The following is a 22,102-nucleotide window of genomic DNA, read 5'->3' on the forward strand; positions in this document are numbered from 1 at the left end:
AGCGTTCCAGTATTGATCGTGTAGGATGAGGATGCGCGCAGGAGGACGTTTAGTTTTGGGGCAACTAACTGTACTTGTGCTCCCACTCCTCTCATCCTCCTTGTTTTCTCAAATCTATTCATTTCATCATCAAACTCGTCGCATCCTGATTCCACTTCATTCGTGTTGATTCCACTTCATTCGTGTTTTTTTGCTGCACAGGTAACAAGAAGCGAGACTCAGATTCATTAAATTGAAAAAAAAGAAAAGAAAAATAAAAGAAGACACACTGTCCAGCCAAACTGCGCTTCTGGTCTCGCTCTTTGTGGTCTGCTTCCACCCACGCTTCCACCCAAGGGGGGTCTCACACTACAATTCATCCTACTCTCATCTCTGCAATCGCAGCATTGCACAACACCAAGGTCTTCCTTTTCCTCATCCATTCCCATGCAATTGTTGAACGTTTTTTATTTGATTTTTTTTTCAAATAAGTTGGCTTCGTTTTTTTTTTTTTTTTTTTGCTTTCTTGTTTTCTGCCGCTTTGGTGTGACTCTGAGCAAGTGACAAAACCGACAAGCGTGGATTACTTGCTTACGAGCTGCGGACTTTCCCTCCAGCGACCGCGACTCGCTCGTAATGAAAGAAAAGGGGTGAAACGAGCAAACAGAAGAGCACGAGTTGCTTCAAGTCCAGACCACGACGACGACGACGACGACGCCCACAAAATGACAGTAGTGACCCCTCCCTGAGAGAGACGCGGGAGAACCATTGCGAAGAGAGGGAGGGGGAGGAGAGAGAGAGAGAAAGAGAGAGAGAGAGAGAGAGAGAGAGAGAGAGAGAGAGAGAGAGAGAGAGAGAGAGAGAGAGAGAGAGAGAGAGAGAGAGAGAGAGAGAGAGAGAGAGAGAGAGAGAAAGGCCGTGCTGCTCTTCCTCTTTCATCTTGTTCTTCTTGCATTATCTCTGGTGATGTATGTCCAGTTGTTGTTGTTTATCTCATTGTGCATTGAATGTCTGATTTTTTTGCTTGTTTTGTGTGTGTGTCCGATAGAGCTCCTTACACAAGCGAATCGTGAAAAAAACAATGGCCGCAGCAGCACTAGGAGCAGCTGGATCTGGCGCAGCGAAATCCGTGCTGCTAAAAGTCGTCATATTAGGCGACGGCGGCGTTGGCAAATCGTCGCTGATGAACCGCTTTGTGAATAACGAGTTTGACGCGCAGTCATTTCACACGATTGGCGTCGAGTTTCTCAACAAGGTGGTCGCGCTGAACAACGAGTCGTACACGCTGCAAATCTGGGACACGGCTGGCCAGGAGCGATTTAAGAGCTTGCGGACGCCCTTCTACCGGGGAGCCGACTGCTGTCTCTTGGTGTTTGGCATTGACGACGAACAGAGCTTCCGAAACCTGACAATGTGGAAGAAGGAGTTTCTCTACTATGCAGACGTCGCCGACCCAGAACACTTCCCCTTTGTGGTTGTCGGCAATAAGATTGACGTGCGGGCACGTCAAGTCCGCTCTGAAGACGCCGAGGCATGGTGCAAGGCCAACGGCGGTCTTGCTTATTTCGAGACCAGTGCCAAGGAGGCCATCAAGGTCGAGCAGGCCTTCCTCGCCGCTGCCCAACAAGTGCCCAAATCGGACGGCCCTGTGGCGACCGACTACTCGAATTCTGTGAATCTCGCCGAGACGCCCGGGAAGCGAACCTGCTGCTTGTAATTGCGCATTTTTGAGCTCCCTCGCACCCAAGTCTTGGGTCGTACATTTTCTGTTTTCGTTTGTCTTGCTTGATTTTTGCCTAAATACGAGGTTTTTTTTTTTTTTTTTTTTTTTTTCCCTGTTGTTCCTCTGTGTTGCAGTTTCAGTTTGGTTTCGCGCCTTTTCTTTTCTTTACTCATTTTCTCGCTGCTCTCTCTCCCTTTGCCATCTGGAGATCTTTTGCCTGTTTTTTTTTTTCCATCCTTCTTCTGCGCTTCGAGCTCCAGCTCGTCAGAGTATCTGTGTTTGTGTCGATGAGCTCGATGAGCTCGCTCGTCTCAGTTGTTTCAGCCCGCCGTTTTCTCTGTCTGCCCTCAATCCCCCACCACTATTACTATTACTATTGCTCTTGGATCATTCCGTTCACACAAAGCCAACATCCATTTCCCCCCTTCCAGTCTGATATCCTGTCATTCATTTCTCTTTTCTTATACTCTTTGGTCTCTGCTTTGCGTTTTTGGGCTTCAGCCACACGTGGACTGTTTCCATTGACTTTTCCATTGACTTTTCCACTGAACCGAAGTCCTCGACAAAGCAAACCAACCAACCGGACCAACGAAGCCGACTCAAGCACAGCACTCAACGATAGAATCCAAAAAAGCAACACTATGGCGCTGCATGTCGACGGCGCTGCTCGGTTTGCGTTTGACGCGCTGCCTGGCGTGGAAGCGATTCTCGCCCACCTAACCTCAACTCCAGCCAATCTGGCCTCCACTACCACTTCCACTCGTCCTGCTGATGCAAGCACTCGCCATCATCGTCATCACCAGGCAATGTCGGGCGACGTCGCGATGATGGCCAATGCCGCTGCAGTGCATCCTCGCCAAGCCGAGCTCGACGCGGCGATCGCGACCTTGACCACCGCAGTCAACACATGGCGCACAGTGCAACAGTCGCGCCGGACGGACGCAGCGAGCGCACAGAAGAGCAGTCACACCAGCAAGCAATCCAACGATGATGGTGTCACGCCGGTTCACATTGTCAAGGACGTGCTCAACGCGCTCGTGGCGCTGCTGCTGTTGCCGTCGTGCACGCTGCTGATCGCGCAGCACTTCCGGCCAGTCCTCGTGGACTTGGTCGAGCGCGCAGCTGCGTCCACACGCACATTCATGATGATGATGATGCCGTCTGCTGCAGCAGATGCCCTGGCTGGCTCGGGTGCGCGGAGGCTCTCGCCATGGAGCAGGCACGAGCAGACGGGCATTGCGTTCAGCCAGCTGCTGATGCTCCAGCCATCGCTGTTGCCCGCCGTGCTCGACTACTACCGCACTGCACCGTCGTACTTTGTGCGACTATTGCACGCAGGCTCATCCCCGAGTGACGCCGAGCAGAATGAGAATGATGCTGCTGCTGCTGCTGCTGATTTGTGTGCGTTGCTGGCAGCCGCCCACCGCTTTCTGCGATTCGATGCGTCGGCATTCCGAAATCTCTGGGACTGGAGCCCAGTGTTTGGCTTGCTGACAAGCAGGCATCCAGAGACGCTGTTTCACGCGACCTGCATCAATGCGCTGATTGCCTCGCACGATGACCTCGCGCTTGCCTTCCCCTCGGACGACCTTGGCACACAGCTCTTGCTGCAAACGCACTTGCACGATGCAGAACTGTGCGCCATCGACCAGGCGGCGGTCAACACGGCAGCGTCTGCTGTGGCCCACTCTTCCTCATCATCGTCCTCCTCGTCGTCAACTTCTGCCCCATTACAGCTGCTCGTCACTGGAGCACATCTCTCATCCTCCCTTGTTGACATTTGCTCCATCATTTTGCGACGAAACTCGCCTGCCGAGAGCGAGGACTTGCCATCAGCTCGGTTGCTCGACACAACAACAACAACCGACCCAGCCTCTCACTCTTCATCAGCCAACACAACGCTTGTTGCGACGCGCACAACCGCGCGAAACCTTCGCACTGTCGCCCTTGCAGTATCACAACGCGTCCCAGTTCTCCTCGAGGGCCCCATTGGTTGCGGCAAAACGGCCGTCATCACCCGCTTGGCCGAGCTCACCGGCCGCACGCGCGAGTGCGACTTGATTCGAATCCACCTGGGCGATCAAGCAGACAGCAAAACTCTGCTGGGCACGTACATGTGCACCGAAACACCTGGTGAGTTCCGATGGCAGCCAGGCGCGTTGGCACAGGCGGTGGAACAAGGTCGGTGGCTTGTGATTGAAGACATCAACCTGGCTCCGCTCGATGTGCTTTCGGTCCTCATTCCGCTGCTTGAAAAGCGTCAGCTGTTCATTCCTGGGCGTGGCGAGGTGCTTGCCGCTGCTCCTGGATTCCAACTCTTTGCCACCCGTACTACCGCCACGCCGAGCGCAACAACGGCCGTGTCTGCCGACCCCGCTACGGACGACCACGACGACGACACACTCCTAGCTAGCAGTTCCGGCAGGACCTCGACAGCAATGGGCGATGCGCTTTGGAGCAAGGTTCGCTGTCTTCCACTCGGCACGGAGGAGCTTCGCTCCGTCTTGTCCATCAAGTTTCCTGCCTTGCAGTACATTCTCGACACGCTCATGGACGTGTACGTCACCATGGTTGTGCGACCAGCGAGCTCGTCAAGCGCGAGTGCTGCTGGCGTCACCGCGTTACCCTCATCCTCATCCTCTCGCCCGCTTTCGTTGCGCGACTTGATGAAGTGGTGCACTCGCTTGTCGGCCCTGCAAGCGCGCAAGTCAGAGGCGCAACTCACCTTGTCACGCGAGGAGATTTTTAGTGAAGCAGTCGATTGCTTTTGTCTCATGACTGCCAATCCCGATCGCCGACTCGCACTTCTCCGAGCTGTTGGCACTGCCATCGGCCTCTCGAAAGAGAGTGTCAAGTACTATGTCGAGTCGTTCAAACCCGCCGTCCAGCAAACAGCCGCAGTGTTTTCGGTCGGGCGCGCCTTGCTTCCCGTGCTGCCCCCTGTGCCGGGCGCGCAGCAGACCTTTTATGCAACGTCACGCTTTGCCTTTACGCGCCATGCGCTCAAGCTTCTCGAAAGCATTGCGTCGTGCGTGTCTGCAAACGAACCCGTCCTCCTCTCGGGCGAGACGGGTACTGGCAAAACCTCCGTTGTTCAGTTCCTCTCCGAGCAGCTTGGGCAACGTCTGTCTGTGCTCAACATGAGTCAGCAGAGCGATTCATCCGATTTACTGGGTGGCTTCAAGCCCGTCGATGTGCATGTGCTCTGTGCCCCGCTCAAGGAGCAGTTTGACCTGATCTTCCCGCAAACCTTCTCGCGCAAAGCAAACGCCAAGTTTATTGCCAAGGTTTCTGCAGTGTTTGCGGCCAAAGACTGGGACAAGCTCCTCAGTCTTCTTTCCAGCGCCGTCCAAATGGCACAAGCAAAGATGGACAAGGAGAATGGCGACCGCGAGTCCGGCACCAGCGATATCGCTCTGCCTGCACGCATCTTCACCCCTCAGCTTCGCACTCAGTGGACTGCATTCACCCATGCCGTGACCAAGTTTGAAAAGCAGCGAGAGCAACTTCGTCAAGGCAGCTTTGCTTTTGACTTTGTGGAAGGCACGCTGGCTGAGGCTGTGCGCTCGGGTCAATGGGTGCTCCTCGATGAGATCAACCTGGCCAATCCTGAAACACTCGAGTGTCTCAATGGTCTGCTTGATGGCGAGCACGGCAGCCTCACCCTGACGGAGCGAGGCGATCTCGAGCCCATCCCGCGCCATCCCAACTTTCGCTTGTTTGCCTGCATGAACCCAGCCACCGACGTTGGCAAGCGCGACTTGCCTCCGGGCTTCCGCAACCGCTTTACCGAACTCTACGTCGACGATGTCACCGACAAGGAGGACCTGACCACCGTGGTCGGCAGCTACCTGAAGTCCATTCCCTCCATTTCTCCCAAGCTGATTGACGACACGGTCGCCTTTTACCTCTCCGTCCGCCGAGAGACGGCGGCCACGCTGGCGGATGGCTCTGCTCAGCGACCACACTTTAGCTTGCGCACGCTGTGCCGAGCGCTGGAGCACGCCAAGTCCGTTCTGCCCATTTATGGCTTGCAGCGCTCCTTGTACGAGGGCTTTTGCATGAGCTTTTTGACTCAACTCGGCCGCACCAGCTTCCTTGCCGTGCACGCGCTCATTGAGCGGGCATTCGTCACTGGCGCACTGGGCGCTGGCCAAGCCGCCTCTGGCTTGCCCTCGTCGTACTCGTCCGCGACAGCGTCCACCACAGCCGTGGCCGCGTTCACGCGCGTCCCCGCAGAGCCCACTCCGCTCGGGTCGCATGTTTTGGTGGAAGGGTTTTGGGTTGAACGCGGCACAGAGCCCCTGCCCACTGGTCCGTTGCCCTACATTATCACTCCTTCCATTCGCGATAATCTGCGCTGCCTTGCCCGCATTGCCACGACCCGTCGGCACCCCGTGCTCATCCAAGGCCCAACCTCGAGTGGCAAGACCAGTATGGTCGAATACCTGGCCATGTTGACGGGCCACCGATTTGTCCGCATCAACAACCACGAGCACACTGATTTGCAAGAGTATCTCGGCAGCTATGTCTCCGACGAGAATGGCCAGCTCCGCTTCCACGAAGGTGTCCTTGTGGAGGCTGTGCGCAAGGGCTACTGGATTGTCTTGGACGAGCTCAACTTGGCGCCCTCGGATGTGCTCGAGGCTCTCAACCGCCTTCTTGACGACAATCGCGAGCTCTATCTCACCGAGACGCAAGAAACCGTTCGGCCCCACCCGCACTTTATGCTCTTTGCCACCCAAAATCCTCCGGGTCTCTATGGTGGTCGCAAGGCACTCTCTCGTGCCTTCCGCAACCGTTTTGTGGAACTGCACTTTGACGACATTCCCGACACGGAGCTGGAGACCATTCTGTCTTCCCGCTGCGCCATCCCGCCATCCTACTGCACCAAACTGGTGGCCATCCTGCGCGATCTCCAAAAGCAGCGCCAAGGGACGAACGTTTTTGCGGGCAAGCAGGGCTTTATCACCCTTCGTGATCTCTTTCGCTGGGCAAACCGCCACCCGAACGGCTATCAGCAGTTAGCCGAGGATGGTTACATGATTCTCGCCGAGCGCGTCCGCAAGCAAGACGAGAAGGAGCTGGTCAAGACTGTCTTGCAACGCCACTTGAACGTGACCATCGATTTGGAGCGCTTGTACTCTTGTGCCGCTCCGCGCTCACACCACAATACAACCACCAAGCGCGGTAACGCGAGCGCTTTTGTCTCTGAAGACGATCTGTACGGCTCGGCGCTCTTCCACGACATGATTGCCAGGCTGCAGGCTGAGAGCACCACAGACGCTGACGCAGCAGATGATCCGCTTCTCGAGTTCCGAGCCCTGGTTTGGACTCGTGCCATGCGCCGCTTGTTTGTTCTTGTCGAACGCTGTTTGCGGAACAAGGAGCCGATTCTGCTTGTTGGCGACACGGGCACAGGCAAGACAACCATCCTGCAAGTGTTTGCTGGCATTCTGCGGTCTCGCTTGCACATTGTCAACTGCCATCAACACACCGAAACGTCCGACTTTATTGGTTCCTTGCGACCCGTCCGTGGCAAGGAGCAAGTGACCGCCACGCTGCACCAGTTGCTGGCAGCGTACTATGCCACATCAGCTGCTGCTGCTGGGGCATCTGCTGACGCAGTGACCCAACCCCCTGCGTCCTGTGCCGAGCTAGTCCAATGGTTTGAGACCCTCCAGGTGCCATCCGACACTGCAGAGGTCCAGAGCATCATGCAGCTGATTCCCGAGTACCGCGCCCTGTTTGCGTGGAGTGATGGTCCGCTTGTTACGGCCATGCGCAGCGGAGACATGTTCCTCTTGGACGAAATTTCACTTGCAGACGACTCTGTTCTCGAGCGCTTGAACAGTGTCCTCGAACCAGGACGTCTGCTCGTGCTGGCCGAAAAAGTGGGCGGCAACAACTCGAGTGACCGCACCACCGGAGGAAACGAGCAAGGTACTGCTGCTTCCGACCTGGACGTCGAGGAACTGGTCGCGCACGACGGCTTCCGCATTGCCGCCACCATGAATCCCGGTGGCGATTTCGGCAAGAAGGAACTCTCGCCTGCGTTGCGCAACCGTTTCACTGAAATCTGGGTCCCCCACGTCAACGATCGCGAGGACTTGAGCAACATTCTTCAGTCAAGTCTGCTCACGCTGCCCGACGCTCTCCATCAAGCGCAGTCGGAGCTCCAGATCTGGGCAGGTGCCTTTGCTCAACAGGAGCATCTGGAGGGCGCAGTGCGCTCCCATCTCGAGCAAGCGATTGCTGCCCTGCATTCTCTGGGGCTGCCAACCCTGATGCTTGACTTTGTGGACTGGTTCCGTTCGCAGCACAATCGCTCTGTCGTTAGTTTGCGTGACTTGTTGTCGTGGGTTCGCTTTATCAACACAATGACCGTTCGCCACGTCGTGCAATCCCTGAACGGCGCTTCTGCAATGCTGACCGAAGCCAGCGAGCGCGCCGTTGCCTTCCAGTTCTTTGTGCACGGCGCGTCCATGGTGTTTATCGATGCCATCGGCACTGGCGCCATTGCTACGCCAAACTCTTCTGCCGCCAAGGACGCTGCCGTTCGCTTCCTGCTGTCGCAAGCGCCTGCAAACCTCGGTCCGAGTGCCGCCCAATCTGCTGCAACGCGCATGATTCTGAATGTCGGCGATGGCAACAGCAGCAGCCTGGTCGACGACGAGCCCGCGTCCCAGCAAGCACCTGCCGCCACCACGACGTTCGGCGTCGATCCCTTCTACATTCCGCTTGCCGGCGAGCCACAGAAGGCAAACTTTACCGTTCATGCCGCCACCACCCGCCGCAACTTGATTCGCGTGCTCCGAGCGCTGCAACTGTCGCGCCCAGTTTTGCTCGAAGGCAGTCCCGGCGTGGGCAAAACTAGTCTGATTGTTGCGCTGGCCGCGCTTTCTGGCAATGCCGTGGAGCGCATCAACCTTTCCGAACAGACCGATGTCATGGACTTGTTTGGCTCGGACTTGCCCGTGGAAGATGGCGCGGGCGGCGAGTTTGCGTGGCGCGATGGCGTTTTTTTGCAAGCCATGAAGCAGGGCAAATGGGTGTTGCTGGACGAGCTCAATCTTGCCTCGCAAGCTGTTCTCGAAGGTCTGAATGCATGCTTGGACCATCGCGCAACCGTCTACATTCCCGAGCTCGACCGCTCGTTTGCATGCGCGCCGTCCTTCCGAGTCTTTGCCTGCCAAAACCCCCTGCAGCAAGGCGGTGGCCGCAAAGGATTGCCCAAGTCCTTCCTCAATCGATTCACCCAAGTCTACGTCGAGCCTCTCACCGACGCCGATCTCGAGTTTATCGCTATGCGTTTCCACGAGGCCATCCCGTCGTCCGTGCTCAAGAAGATGATTGAGTTCAACTCGCGGTTGCACCACGAGACCATGGTGGCGCGGTCCTTTGGCCGACTCGGCGCTCCCTGGGAGTTCAATTTGCGCGATGTCTTCCGTTGGTGCGAGCTGATGCTTGCCCACCAGGCGGACGGAGCATGGAATCCGGCCGTCTTTTTCGACGTCATGTACCTGCAGCGCTTCCGTTCTCAGGACGATCGCGTGAAGGCTACCGAACTGTTTTGCGCCGTTTTTGCGCAGCCACTCGCTGCCTCTTCGTCTACGCTTGATGCAACAACAGCCGAATCCGAGGCATCCGGCCATCCAGTGGATTGGGCAGCAATCACGACCGCAGCTGCGAATGCCCTGACGATGAACCCGGAGCTGCAGCTCTGGCCAGACTCCATCACTCTGGGCCACGTTGCACTTGAGCGCGTCTCCATTGCCACGGACGAGGCAACGCCGACAACTGTTTCGGCGCTCGCGGCCGCCAACCACGCCGCTCGCCCAGTCGATCGCACGCTCGAGCACTTCCCGCTCCCGTTGACCGGTTTTCTGCGACCACTGAGTGCACTGATGACCTGTGTCAAGCATGGATGGATGTCGATCGTCTGTGGCGGGGCGTCTGTCGGCAAGTCCAGCTGCATTCGATGGCTCGCTGCTGCCACGGGTCACCCGCTGCACCAGTTCTCCATGAACTCGTCCGTCGATACCATGGAGCTCCTCGGTGGGTTTGAGCAAGTCGACATTGCGCCCCAGCGTCAACATCTGGTTGATGCCATTGCCCAAACCGTCCAGGTGGCCATGCAGCGACTCGTGCTCTTCCAAGCTTCCGTCCCAGAGACGGATGTGGTGGGCCTCGAGGCCCTTGCCTCCACGCTTCAACGCATCTCTGGCGCCTGGGACAGCTGCATCACTCGTTTGGCTGCGCTCCGGGCTCAACAGCAGCAAGCCAACACTGCGAACGAGGCGGCAAACAGCAGCGCTCCATCCGAGCCATTGTACGAGGCGCTGTCCGCTTGTCTCAATCTGATCGAGGCCGCGATGATGGAATTTGGCTGCGCACCCATCCCTCTTGCAGAGGTCCGCCAGACACTCGCGACCGTGCGCACTCTGGAGCAAGCCAATCTGAGTGGCCGATTTGAGTGGATTGATGGTCTTCTTGTCCAAGCCCTGCGAAATGGCCATTGGGTTGTCATTGACAATGTCAACTTTTGCAATCCGTCCGTTCTCGATCGCCTCAACCCGCTCCTCGAAACGAACGGCGTGCTCGTCGTTTCCGAACGCGGCTGCAACGACAACAATGACGCCGGCGCAGAGGTCATCCGTCCCCACCCCAATTTCCGTCTCTTCCTCACCATGGACCCCAAGCACGGCGAGATTTCTCGTGCCATGCGCAACCGAGGTGTGGAAATTGTGCTGCTGGACGAGGCCCTGTCCTCTGCCGACGCCGCTGCCATGATGGCTTCCGTCGGACTGCACTTGGGTGTCCAGCTGGAGGAGGCCTTGGTGTCGTTCCATCGCGCGCTGCTGCACTTTGACCAACCCGCCAACGACCTGAACAATGGCGGCGCAGGGTCTCTTCCTGCCTCCAAAGCGCTGGTCGATACTCTGCGGGGCGCTGTTTCGCCCTTGGCTCTGCCCACTGTCGCACGTCGCGTGCACCACGCTTTGAGCATTGGGTTGTCCGACGTCCGCGAGTTGCTGTCCGCTGTTGTCGACGACGTCTACGGGCGTGCTGTTGCCGCCATTCCAGGGCAGCTTGCGCGCTACCGGCAGCTCAAGCAACGTCTGCTTGGCGGCTCGGGACTTGTTGGAGCGAGCGTCTGCTCTGGGCTTTCTGCCACGACATTGTCGCCAACCATGTCTGGTCAAGGCCGGTTGGCCCACTCTTCCTTGACTGGAGCGGCCGTGGACGGTGCTCATGCCTTTGTCGACTTGCACCGTCGCTTGGCGGCGCTTTTGCTCTTGGCCATTCAGTCCTCGACCAAGCCACTCGATCAGACCATCCGTCAAATCCACGCACTGCTGCATACGTTTACTCCAGCTCAGCGGACGCGAGTGCTCTCTTTGCTGCCCTCCGAGCGAATGACCATGAATCAAGCTGCCGCCAGCATCGCCGCAGCGCTGTCATCAGACGACGCGGAATTCTTTGTCACATTCCACGCTCGACTGCTCGCATTGCTTGAAGGCATCAGCCCGAGTGCCCGCCGCGCCCGGATGCTTTGGCTCGGCGTGTTGCGCGAAACCATTGAACTCGTGTCCAACGTCTGCTCGATTCTACAGCTCTACCACGCACGGCTGGCTTCTTGGTGCGAACAAACAGTCGCAGCTATCGACGCAGCTGTAGGCGCAGCTACGTTGGTTCTCAACCACCCCATCTGCCAAGGATTTTGGGCATTCCGCGATTCTCTCGCAGCGCAACTTGCTCCATTGGTGGCCTCCACTGCATGGGGTGGAAATACAATGCTTCTTTTGGCTGCGTCTCACGCCGCGCTTGTGCCCACACGCTCTCCGTCTGTTCCGTTGGCTATTGCTGCTCGTCGCATGACGCGAAGCGATCTTCCTGCCGAGCAGCCGTCCGAGGCCGACAAGCAAGCCGTGTTGTTTGATGAAGCTTGCCGTCAACTGCTGCAAGTATACTTGCGCTATTGCTGGGATGCCACTGTGGACAAGCATCGTACATCGTCCACCGTCGCTTCCAGCAACGATGGGTTTGACGGCATCAGCCTGCTCGAGCAGTCACGCCGACTTTTGCAAGGCTATGATGCTGGCCAGGGTCGTTATACTGGCGCTGTAACATACACGGCGCTGCAACTCGTGGCACCGTTTTTGGACACTGTTGAGCAGTATCTCACCGAAATGTTCCAGTCTTTCGGCACTGCTCTCGCTGTTGGTCAGACGTCACTTCCGGCGCAAGCACTCCTCGACCTGCGTCAAGTTGCTGGACTGCTCGAGTCGCGTCTCCGCCCCTGCATGTACCATCTTCGACGCTCGTTGTCGCAGTTCCCGCACCCCGACATTTCGACGCTCTTGCTGGAGTGGCGTTGGCTGCAAAAGTGCTTGCGACAGCTGATTCAATTCCCACTGCACGAAAGTCTGCAATCCTTCCGCGAGTCAGCGCAGACTGAAGCCAAGTTACAACTGCTCCTGGACAAGCTGGGCGCTGCATTGCAGCTCTCTGACACGCAGTCTCCCATTTCAGCACTCTGGAAGCGTGGCGGTCATCCTGCGGCATTCCGTTCCAAGCGCGCAGCACACGTGTCCGCGGAGGTTGGACGGCTTTCCAGCGAACTTGCTGTGCCACTAGTGTCTTCCCACGACAGCTTGGTCACTGGCTCGCAAAAGTCCCTTCGAAGCAGCCACGGCTCCTCGGCGTTGCTGGAAGCGTCAGAGTCTTTCTCACGACTGGTGGAGGTTTCTGGGTGGGTCGGCGACCTCTCGGCTCTGCAAGTGACTCCACTTGCTGCTGGCGCCGAGCAGCGCAGCATGCTGGCTGAAGCGGGTGCGACTGTCGCACACGTCAGCGCCATGTACCAAGCCAACGACCATTCGCGCAGCGAGCTCTTGCTTGCATCGGTGGAGCGCTTGGTTGCCAACGTCCAAGCGCAGCAAAAGGGTCGGTCTGCGGTTGCTGCTGCTGTGTCGAACGTCGAATCGTCGGGCATGGCGATGGAGTCATCCGCCGAAGACGAGCAGGCAGACTCGGCGGCAGTGTCTGACGAAGACCATCAACGACTGCTCCGAGACTTGGTCGCCAAAGTGGATCTTTGGCCGCTTTGTGACCATCGTGCCTTGGTGCTCGAGCAACAGGCAATCCAAGCTGCCCAGGTCGCGTCCGTCATGTGCCGTGCAACCAACATCGACATGGACTTGGTCGAGCACAAGTGCCGACATTCGCTGGAACTGCTGGAAAAGTTTAAAGACTACTCTCTGCGAATGACTCCTCGTGCTCCAGCCGACGTTGCCACCGTTCAAGTGCTGTTGTGGCAAAATGCGACTCTAGCAGCAATCCCGAATCCGTCCAAGCCCCGTTCTCACGACCAGCGTCGAGCTCTGCTGGATGCCTTTGCCAGTTCGTTTGAAGCGGCGCGGGATGCGCTGCTCGTGTCGCACCATGCTCGTCTCGTGGCCAACACAAGCAACGATCTGTCGTTTATTGACTTCAGATCCATTGTCGAGCAATTGGGTGCCGAGACTTCTGCGCTGCAACAGGGCAACCAAGCGACGCTTCCTTTTGCGACTCGGGTTGAGAACGTGGCCAAACTTTCAACTGCCTGCTTGGCATCCAGCGGCAGCCCGCGTCTGCACCAGTCTTTGCAAACCGCTCACGTGGCTCCCATGCTCCAAAGCTTGCATGGTGTCGCGTTGCAGAGCGCGCCGAGCAAAATCGATCAACTCCGTCAACTCGAGCGTCACCTGGCTTCGGACGCTGACGTCCGTGTTGACCACTTGCTGCCGGAGACCTTGTCGCTTTGCGCCCTCTTGTGCAACACACTTGCTCCTTACAGTGTGGCCAGCGCGGAGCCAGCGCATGTCGCGTCGGCTCTGCTGCTATTGCAACAGATCACGCTCGATACGTCGACTGCGCCAGATGTTCTCCGTGCTGTGATTGAGCAGCTTACGCTTGCGCAACTCCCAGTCTCCGTGTCAGAGCACTTTGAGTCACTTTTGCTGCCGTTGGCCCACGCACTTTCCAACGCGCTCCAGTCTGCGCCGGCCACTTTGCCAAGCGACAACCAACACCACCAGACGCTTCACGAAGTGTCCAATGCAAAAGCATCGCTCTTGCTCGGCTCGCTTCGGTTGGCGTTACTTGTGCCGCGTGCCCCGGTCGATCCTGCCGTCAAAGCCGCCGTCAAGCTCGAGCATTCCCGGCTTGACATGGCTCTTCTGACTGTTGAGCGACAAGTTCATTCCGATCTGGAGCTCTTGCGCACTGGCAACTCGTCTTCGCCGCGCATTTCCGACCTGACCAGCCAGGTTGAGCTTGAGGTGCGGCGTTCCGACGAGCTGTCCCAGAATGTAGTGTTGCGCCCCGAGGTGCCGGGATTTGCCAGCCTCGTCGCCGAGTGGCAGCAGTTTGCCTCTACCATGCTTGAGGGTGCTCGCGTGCACGCCATGGTTGGCGGATTCGAGCAGCTGGCAACCGCTGCTGCCACCGCTGGCGGTGCTTCTCACCACGACAAGAAGCTGCTCGTCGGTCGGTTGCAGCAACTCCAGAGCCAGGAAATTGCGTGGCAGAGCAACTGCACTAGCTTTGTTTCACGTTCGCGTGAGCGCTACCCCTTGTACAGCGACGTGGTTTTGCCCATGTGTGCTGCAGTGTTTCTTGTGACGGACGGCGTTCGTCGTCTCGCGCATGTCGCTGCGACAGCGATTGCCAACGTCGAGATCGAAACGCAGCTCGTCCGAGCGTGGTCTGCATTCCCGCCTCAGGCGCTCGCCATCGCGCTCCCATCCGAGCTCGATCCTGCCACGGACGACGCCACTGCTCCGCACTCGATCCTTCTGCATGAGGCGCGCCACACTGTCCGTCGTTGCATTGCCTTGCACCATTTGCACAGCGCGAAACCAGAGTACCAGCAGCTGCGTCTCGCAGCGCTCTCGGTCGGCTTGGCGCATCTCGTGGTTCACACTGAAAGCGCCCGAGCTGTGGACCCCCAAACCCTTGCATTCCTGCACGAGCTCGTGGACGAACATTCGCGTGCGTGGCGCGTTCACCGTGACGCTGCCAAAGAGCTTGCCAAGGTCGAGTCGAGTCTTTACCGCTTTGCCAGCATTGTGATTGGCGACGGCGCAAAGCGCATGGACGAGGAAGAGCGCGAGCGCGAGTTCCGTGCACTCTTCCCCGATTTCGGCTCGGACTTTGCCCACATGGTCGACTCGGATGAGTTTGCTCCCATCGAACCGTCCGTCCCCGTTGTCCAAAACAACCCAGCCCAGCCGACCAAAGCGCCCTCCGCCGAGGCGATTCGCGTTGCACAGCTCGAACGCGACGTCTTGCCGCCTGCAGCCCTGCTCGCCGTGGCGCGATGCCACCGAGAGCTGTTTGAAGCCTGCACCCCGCACTCGCTGCTCAACGTGGAAAGCGACATGGTGGCTCCTGTCCATGCTCGCCACGATGCCAGCCGCATTCGTCTGTTCGAGGAGCGCTATCGCTCGTTGAGTCACGTCATGCAAATGCTGTCTCATCAACAAAACGACGGAGGTCGCACCGATGCGGATGCCTCGTCAGCGCACGTCCTCGCCAGTGCCATCATGCGATTGCAGCTCTCCAACTCTTCCGACCAAGCTCTGATGCGTGGTCTTTCTCCGTTGGATGCAGCCAGCTCTGGCGAGTACATGTCGGACGATCTTTTGCGCGAGCTGGTCGCTGACTTTTCAAGCACCGATGTGCACAAGAAGGCGCGTGGCGGTTGGACCAAGCGTGCAGCCGCCGCTTCTGACGTGTTTGCGTCGGCCACCTACGACATTTATCGCGACCCCAATGTGATTGAGGTTCAACATGCGATCGAGGTGCTCAACGCCTTCATCAAGCGCACCACTGACTTGCTTCGCATGTGGCCCGATCATCCCATTTTGCAGCACCTGCTGGCTGTGGCCACTCGTGTCCTGTCCTTCCCAATCACCTCGCCCTTGATGCGAATCTTGAATGGTCTTGAAATTCTCTTCACCAAAGCGCACGAGTGGGAGAAGGTCGCTGCCAGGCACGTCTCGCTCTCCTCGCAGATTGATCGGCTGACGCAGCTCATTCTGCGTTGGCGCCAGTTGGAACTCAAAGCGTGGCCTCTCGCGCTGCGTGCAAAGGAGCGCGACGTTCAAAACAAGGTTCTTGGCGCGTTCTGGTTGCATCTGTACGCATTGGTCGCGACTATCGCATCGGCTTCGTCCACATCGTTGCCACAAACGACCGTCCCTGCGGACTCTGAGTCCAAAGCCGATGAAGACGACGACGACGACCATGACAATGATGACAGCGCTGACAAGGCCTCTGCTCCGATCGACGGATTTGCGCTTGTGCGTCAAGCGCAGACGACTCTGCAGGACTTGATCAAGGCTTCCTGCCTGGGTGACTTTGCCGTCCGTGTGCGCATGCTCCACGCCTTCTACTGTCACGTGTCCACCATGTGCAGCATGACCTTTGGCGCTGCGGACAAGCAACGCACACCGCTGCATGCGCTGCGCGACGCGCTCTTGCAATCGTTCTTGGTTTACGTTCAGTTTGTGCCCTCGGTGGTGGATGAGCTCGACAAGTTGCGCCGTCCTGTCGTCGAAGAGCTTGACAACTTTACCAAGATTGCTCGTTGGAAGGATGTCAACTACTGGGCAGTCAAGGAGAGTGCCGAAAAGTCTCACCGAGCCCTGCACAAATTCAGCAAGCGATATCAGGATGCACTGACGACTCCCGCAGCGTCCATCTTGCAGGCAGGCCTCTCCAGTCTCTCCGCCGCTCGCGAAATCACTGACGCAGCCAACGTGGTTGGTGCGCACATCAGCAAGGTTGCACGTAAATTGGCCGCCAAACGCACTCGCGGTGCTGCTGGCCATGCTGCTGCTGCGGCAGGTGATCAGTCACTGATTGCGAATGAGCTCGAGAGCTGGGTGCCGCAACAGCTCAAGACGCGGTTTGCCGAGGCGGTCGCGCCCGTGACTGCTCGCATCCATGCCCTCGAGGCACGTGCGGCGCTTCAATCGACGTCGGACGACGTGATGATGGTTGTCGTCGACCAAGCTGGCGATGCCGGAACGAACACCAGTGGCAACACTGATGGAAATCTGCTTGCCCGCATCCCCGCATTGAGCGCACGACTCTCCAAGATTGCCTCGCGTGATATTTTCGAGATTGTTAGCAGAACAGCGACCCGGTCTCCGGGCTCGGTCATTGAGCATATTGTCGCCGTGGACGAGTTTGCTGTGGAGATTATCGCGCGTGCCAAAGAGTTCCGCGAGTGGGTCTATGTCCCGCCGCCGATTACCGACAAAGAGCGCATCAAAGAGCTCGAGTCGAAGGCTGTGAAACACCAGCGGCAGCTCAAGGGCAAGGCACTCGCCGCGCTGCTGCGCCATCTCCGCCTCGTTGGTCTGTCCGCCCGTGGCGCCATGAACGCCGCGACGGCAGATACAAGCCTGGAATCGCTCATGGCTGCCCCTGCGTTTGCCCAAGTCGCCATGACCACTTTGGCCTCTGGTGATGGCGCCGTTGCCACTGTTGGCGCAAATGCCGGCCTCTACAGCATGCTGCGTCGCAGCGACGAGTACTTTGCGCTGCTGGTGGTGCGTGCCGATGTTCTCCGTCAGGCCTTGCTCAAGCCGGAGGCCCGCGACATTCCGATGGATGCCCTGCAGCGCTCGAGCGGTTTTGTTGAGCACTTGCTCTCGGTGATTGCGAGCGACAAACGCATGCTCACTCGTGTCTGGTCGGAGCGAAGCGCGCTCCACGATCTGCTGCACATGTTTGCCTCCTGTGCCGTCTTCCAACCAGCTGAAGCCGCTGACAATGCTGCACCGCTCGCGTTGGACGTGCAGCGCTCTGATCGCCACGATGCGCTTGTGCTCATGTCTCTCCTGGCAGCCGCGGGCAACATGCTCAATCAGGTTGACAACGTACAGCTGCTGCTGCGATTTGCGCTGCCAACGTCGCTGGCGCGCTCGCCCAGTGAGATGCAAGAAATTCAGGCTGCGCTTGCAAGCGTTCGCCAGATTCTCGTGTCCACGCTCACGACTCTGCGCTCGTGCTTGTCTGCGTTTGAGCCACTGCGACAAGCCGCGATTGCAGGAGCCTCGTATCGCCAGGTTCTCTTGCAGCTGCCGCTGCCTGGCACGGTCTCTGCGGCAGTTCTCACCGGCAAGAGCTTGGTGAGCGCGATTCCTGCGCTGGTCTCCCGCTTGCAACACCTGCTCGTCCCCACACAAATTGGCCAGACGCTGGAAAACGCATGCCAGTCTCTCGTTCAAGCTGTCACTGCTGCAACGACCACCCAGCTGCCGGCACTTGCTCCAGCTTCCCACTCTGACCTCGAAGCGCAGATGGACGAGCTGGCCCGACACGCCTTGGTTGCAACTCAACGCATCAAGACAAGTGTGGATGCCTTGCACCAACACGCTCGCACTGCGCAGGCCGAGTCTGCATCCTCGTCAACTCAAGCTGCAGCAGCGCCAGACGCGGAAGCCTCTTCCACCACCACCCACTATGCGGACGAAGAGGGCGAGGACGACCACGACAGCCCGGCCGAGCTGGAGCCTGGCCACTTGATGCACGCCAGCCACCACTTCCGGGAAGCACTGGAAGGTGTGGATCTTGCTCTTTTGACGACGCGCCTGGTTCGTGTGGCGTCCCTGGTCGCCAGCGCTTCTAGTGCAGCAACTGCTGAAAACGAGCATGCCATGCTCGAGGCTCGCTTCTTGCAGGTGGTTCTTCTCGTGTCTCAGCTTGTTGGCGTCATGGATGGCGTGCTTACCCAAGCCGTTGTCTTCCACAAGTCTCTGTGCAAACTGGAGCACGTTCTGGTCAACCTGACGCTCGATCTCACCACAAAGGGTTTCTGCACTCCAGCAGACAACTCCAAGGAGGGTGGCGAAGGCGAAGGCGACGGCGACCCTGCCAGCGGTAGCAAGTTCCTTGCTGACGGCACTGGCATCGGTGAAGGCGAAGGCCAGAATGATGTCAGCGATCAGATCGAATCCGAAGATCAAGTGCTCGGAACCAAGCAGGATGACAAGCGCGACGCGTCCAAGGAGCCTCTCGACAAGAAGGAAAAGGACACTGGCCTTGAAATGGATGATGACTTTGATGCCGAGCTGTACGACATGCCCGAAGGCGACAACGACGAGCAGCAGGACGACGACGGCGAGCAAGACGAGCAGGACGACACTGACAAGCTTGACGAGCAGATGGGCGATCTCGACCAGAGCAAGGCTGACGTTGTTGACGAGAAAATGTGGGGCGAAGACTCTGATGACGAGGACAACGACCCAACCGGCGGCAAGGATGACAAAGTTGAGCGAGGCGCTTCGATGCAGGACGGCAACCAGGAATCCGAGCTGGCCGCCAAGTCTGATCCGAGCAGCTCAAGCAAGCCCGACAAGAAGGATCAGCAGCAAAAGTCGCAAAAGGAGGACAAGAAATCCCAGGCCGACAAGAAGCAGCCCCAACAGCCATCGGGCGAGGACGAAGAGGACCAAGCCGGCGAGGACCATCCGATCAACGAGGATACCGAGGACCGATACGAGGAAAACCACGGCATTCAGGTTGAGAAGCAGTCCAAGTTTATGGAGGACGAAGACGCTGGCGCCCCTGAAGAAGGCTCTGAAGATGGCGAAGACGGCTCCGAGGAGGAGGAGGAGGACGGCGACGACCATGACGACGAGCGCGATGCCGACCCCGACGCTGCCAAGCGCCTCCAAGAGCAACAGTACGGCACCGAAGATGGCCAGGAAGAAGGCGAAGGTGGCGAAGGCCAAGGCGAAGGCGCCGACCAAGAAGAAGAAGGCGACGAGCTGCCTGAAAACATGAACTTGGACGGCGACGACGAGGATGGCGGCGGCGGCGGCGAAGAGCCCATGCCCACTGGCGGGTTGGACGATGACCAGCCAGACGAAGGCGCCGACGGCGAGAATCCAGCCGACGCTGATGCGCAAAAGCAAACGACAGGCGAAGATGCAACCGACGAGCAGGAGCCTGCTGGCGACGACGAGGGCGAGCGCACGCATCAAGACGACCTTGGCGATGCTGACGAGTTTGCCGATGCCCCACAAGAGCAAGACCAGGCCACTGACATGGACGTCGACGAGCCGCAGAGCAATGCGAGCGCCGATCGTTCGTTCAACAACCGGAACTCTTCGGATCAGGGATCGACTGCGACGAGCTCCATGACGCAACCCGATGCCAACCATGGCAACGACCAGCGCAACCAGCAAAAGCAGCAAAAGCAGCAACGCGGCACGCGTTCGTCCCAGCCCTCTGCCACGCAGTCCAAGTCGGCTGGTGGATCGGACGACAAGCGTGGCGAGGATGCCGAGCAGGAAGAGGAAGACCCGTCTGCCTCGACCAGCAAGAAGCAACCGCAGTCCGAGTCTTCCGATATGGCCCAAGACGATGTCGAGGAAGACGGGCAACAGCCAGAAAAAAGCAGCTCCTCCTCCAGTGCTCAACAAGACGCTTCGGCTGATGGCGAGTGGCAACGCCATCAGGCAGAGCAGACCCGCCAGCAGCAGCAGTACAAGAAGCGCAACGAGGTCAATCCCAACCGTCAGCTCGGCGACTTGCTCAAGGCCTGGAAAGACCGTCTCAAGCTGCTCAAGCAGCAGGATGCTGATGTTGACGATGCAGCTGCCGATTCCATGGATCTTCATGACGACGATGCCGAGACCGAGGCCGAGGACCAGACCGCTGGAGACGATGGCGAGCCCGACGACAGCGATGCCCAACTTGCTGGCGAAGCGTACGAGTTTGTTGGCAAGAACGAGCGAGCTTCGAGCCGCGACATGCAAGCGCTTGCTGCCGCCACCGAGTCCCAGCAATCGGCTGCTCAACCTGATGCCCGTGACTTGTCGGACGACGACGACGACGACAACATCAAGTCTGAGAACGAGCTCAAGGACGACGCCAACCAGCCCGAGCCGATGGACGTGGATGACGACCCCGCGGCATCACCAACCTCCGCCGCTCAGGATTCGACGAGCGCAAGCAAGCCCGAGCGCTCCGCCAAGCCGAGTCAAAAGCAGCGCCAGCAGCAACGCGGCCAAGGCGCCAACCCACAGCTCGATGAAGCCAAGCCCGGTACTGCTGCTGAAAACGACGACGGCGAGGGCGCCGTCGAAGACGAGCGCGGCTGGGGCGAGGTCGTTACTGCTCCGGACCAACAGGACGCCGATGACGAGGGCGACGATCTGGAGGCGCAACTCTTTACGGATCAGCCCGTGGTCGACCCCGAGCAGATTGCTGAGATGCGCGCGGCGCTGGAGGACGAATTGATGCGCTGGCGCAACGATCCCGAGCTCGCGCAGCGCGGCCAAGAGTTTTGGCAGCGCCTCGAGTCGCTCACTGCACCCTTGTCGCAGGAACTCTGCGAGCAGTTGCGCCTGGTCATGGCCCCAAGCTTGGCCACCAAGCTCAAGGGCGACTACCGCACCGGCAAGCGGCTCAACATGAAGAAGATTATTCCCTACATTGCCAGTCAGTTCAAGAAGGACAAGATTTGGCTCCGTCGCACCAAGCCCAGCAAGCGCGAGTACCAAGTCTTGCTCTCGATCGACGACTCCAAGTCGATGGACGACAAGCACTCTGCAGAGATGGCCTTCGAGGCACTTGCAGTCATTTCCAAGGCGCTCACCAAGCTTGAAATCGGCGAACTGGGCGTGCTCAAGTTTAGCGACAAGGTCACGCTCCTGCACCCGTTCGACGCACCGTTCACAGACACTGCTGGCGCGGACATTATCCACCAGTTTACGTTCAAGGGTGAGGGTTCCAACTTCCGCCGTTTGATGGAGACCTCCGTCGAGCTGCTCGCGCAGGCCAAGCGCTCCACCAGCATGGGAGGCTCTTCTGGCTCTGCCGTCGAGTGCAATCAGCTGCAGTTTATCATTTCCGACGGTGTCTTGTCGCAAGACAAGCAGCTGGTTCGCAAACTGGTGCGACAGGCAGCCGAAGCCAACATTTTGCTCGTGTTTATCATCATGGATGCCAATGCCAACCAGGACCACTCCATTTTGATGCGCGAAACGCCAGAGTTCCAAGTTGGCGGAGGTGTCCGCATGGTCTCGTACATGGACTCGTTCCCCTTCCCGTATTACGTGGCTCTTCGCGACATTAATGCGCTTCCCACCATTTTGTCTGATGCCCTTCGACAATGGTTTGAGTTGATCAACATGCGGAACAGTTCTTGAGAATGTCTGCCCTTATTTTGAATCTTGTACTTTTATTGATGTTTGTATTTTCGTGTTGTTTTGTTGTTGTTTGTTTGTTGTTGTACTTTTACCTGTGATGTCTTGAAATCCCATGTTTTCATTTGTTTGTTTGTGTTTTTTTGTTTGTTCGTGTATATCAATGCAGTATTAGCACACTGAA

At 58.1% G+C, this 22,102-nt stretch overlaps 2 protein-coding genes across 2 annotated transcripts; both read left to right on the plus strand.

Moving 5' to 3' along the window:
* The first annotated feature begins 183 nt into the window (after nucleotides 1–183).
* Nucleotides 184–1,787, plus strand: CAOG_01381 (Rab9a protein). Its single transcript, XM_004349851.2, has 2 exons — nucleotides 184–201; nucleotides 1,028–1,787. The coding sequence occupies exon 2, from the start codon at nucleotides 1,061–1,063 to the stop codon at nucleotides 1,694–1,696; it is 636 nt and encodes a 211-aa protein (XP_004349901.1). The 5' UTR covers nucleotides 184–201; nucleotides 1,028–1,060; the 3' UTR covers nucleotides 1,697–1,787.
* Nucleotides 1,788–2,170: 383 nt separating this feature from the next.
* On the plus strand, nucleotides 2,171–22,101 carry CAOG_01382 (midasin). Its single transcript, XM_004349852.2, has one exon. It carries the CDS (start codon nucleotides 2,344–2,346, stop codon nucleotides 21,919–21,921), a length of 19,578 nt encoding a protein of 6,525 aa, XP_004349902.1. The 5' UTR covers nucleotides 2,171–2,343; the 3' UTR covers nucleotides 21,922–22,101.
* Nucleotide 22,102: the final 1 nt, after the last annotated feature.

The sequence above is a fragment of the Capsaspora owczarzaki genome, assembly GCF_000151315.2.
Source record: "Capsaspora owczarzaki ATCC 30864 unplaced genomic scaffold supercont2.2, whole genome shotgun sequence".
In the NCBI taxonomy this organism is placed as follows: Eukaryota; class Filasterea; order Ministeriida; family Capsasporidae; genus Capsaspora; species Capsaspora owczarzaki.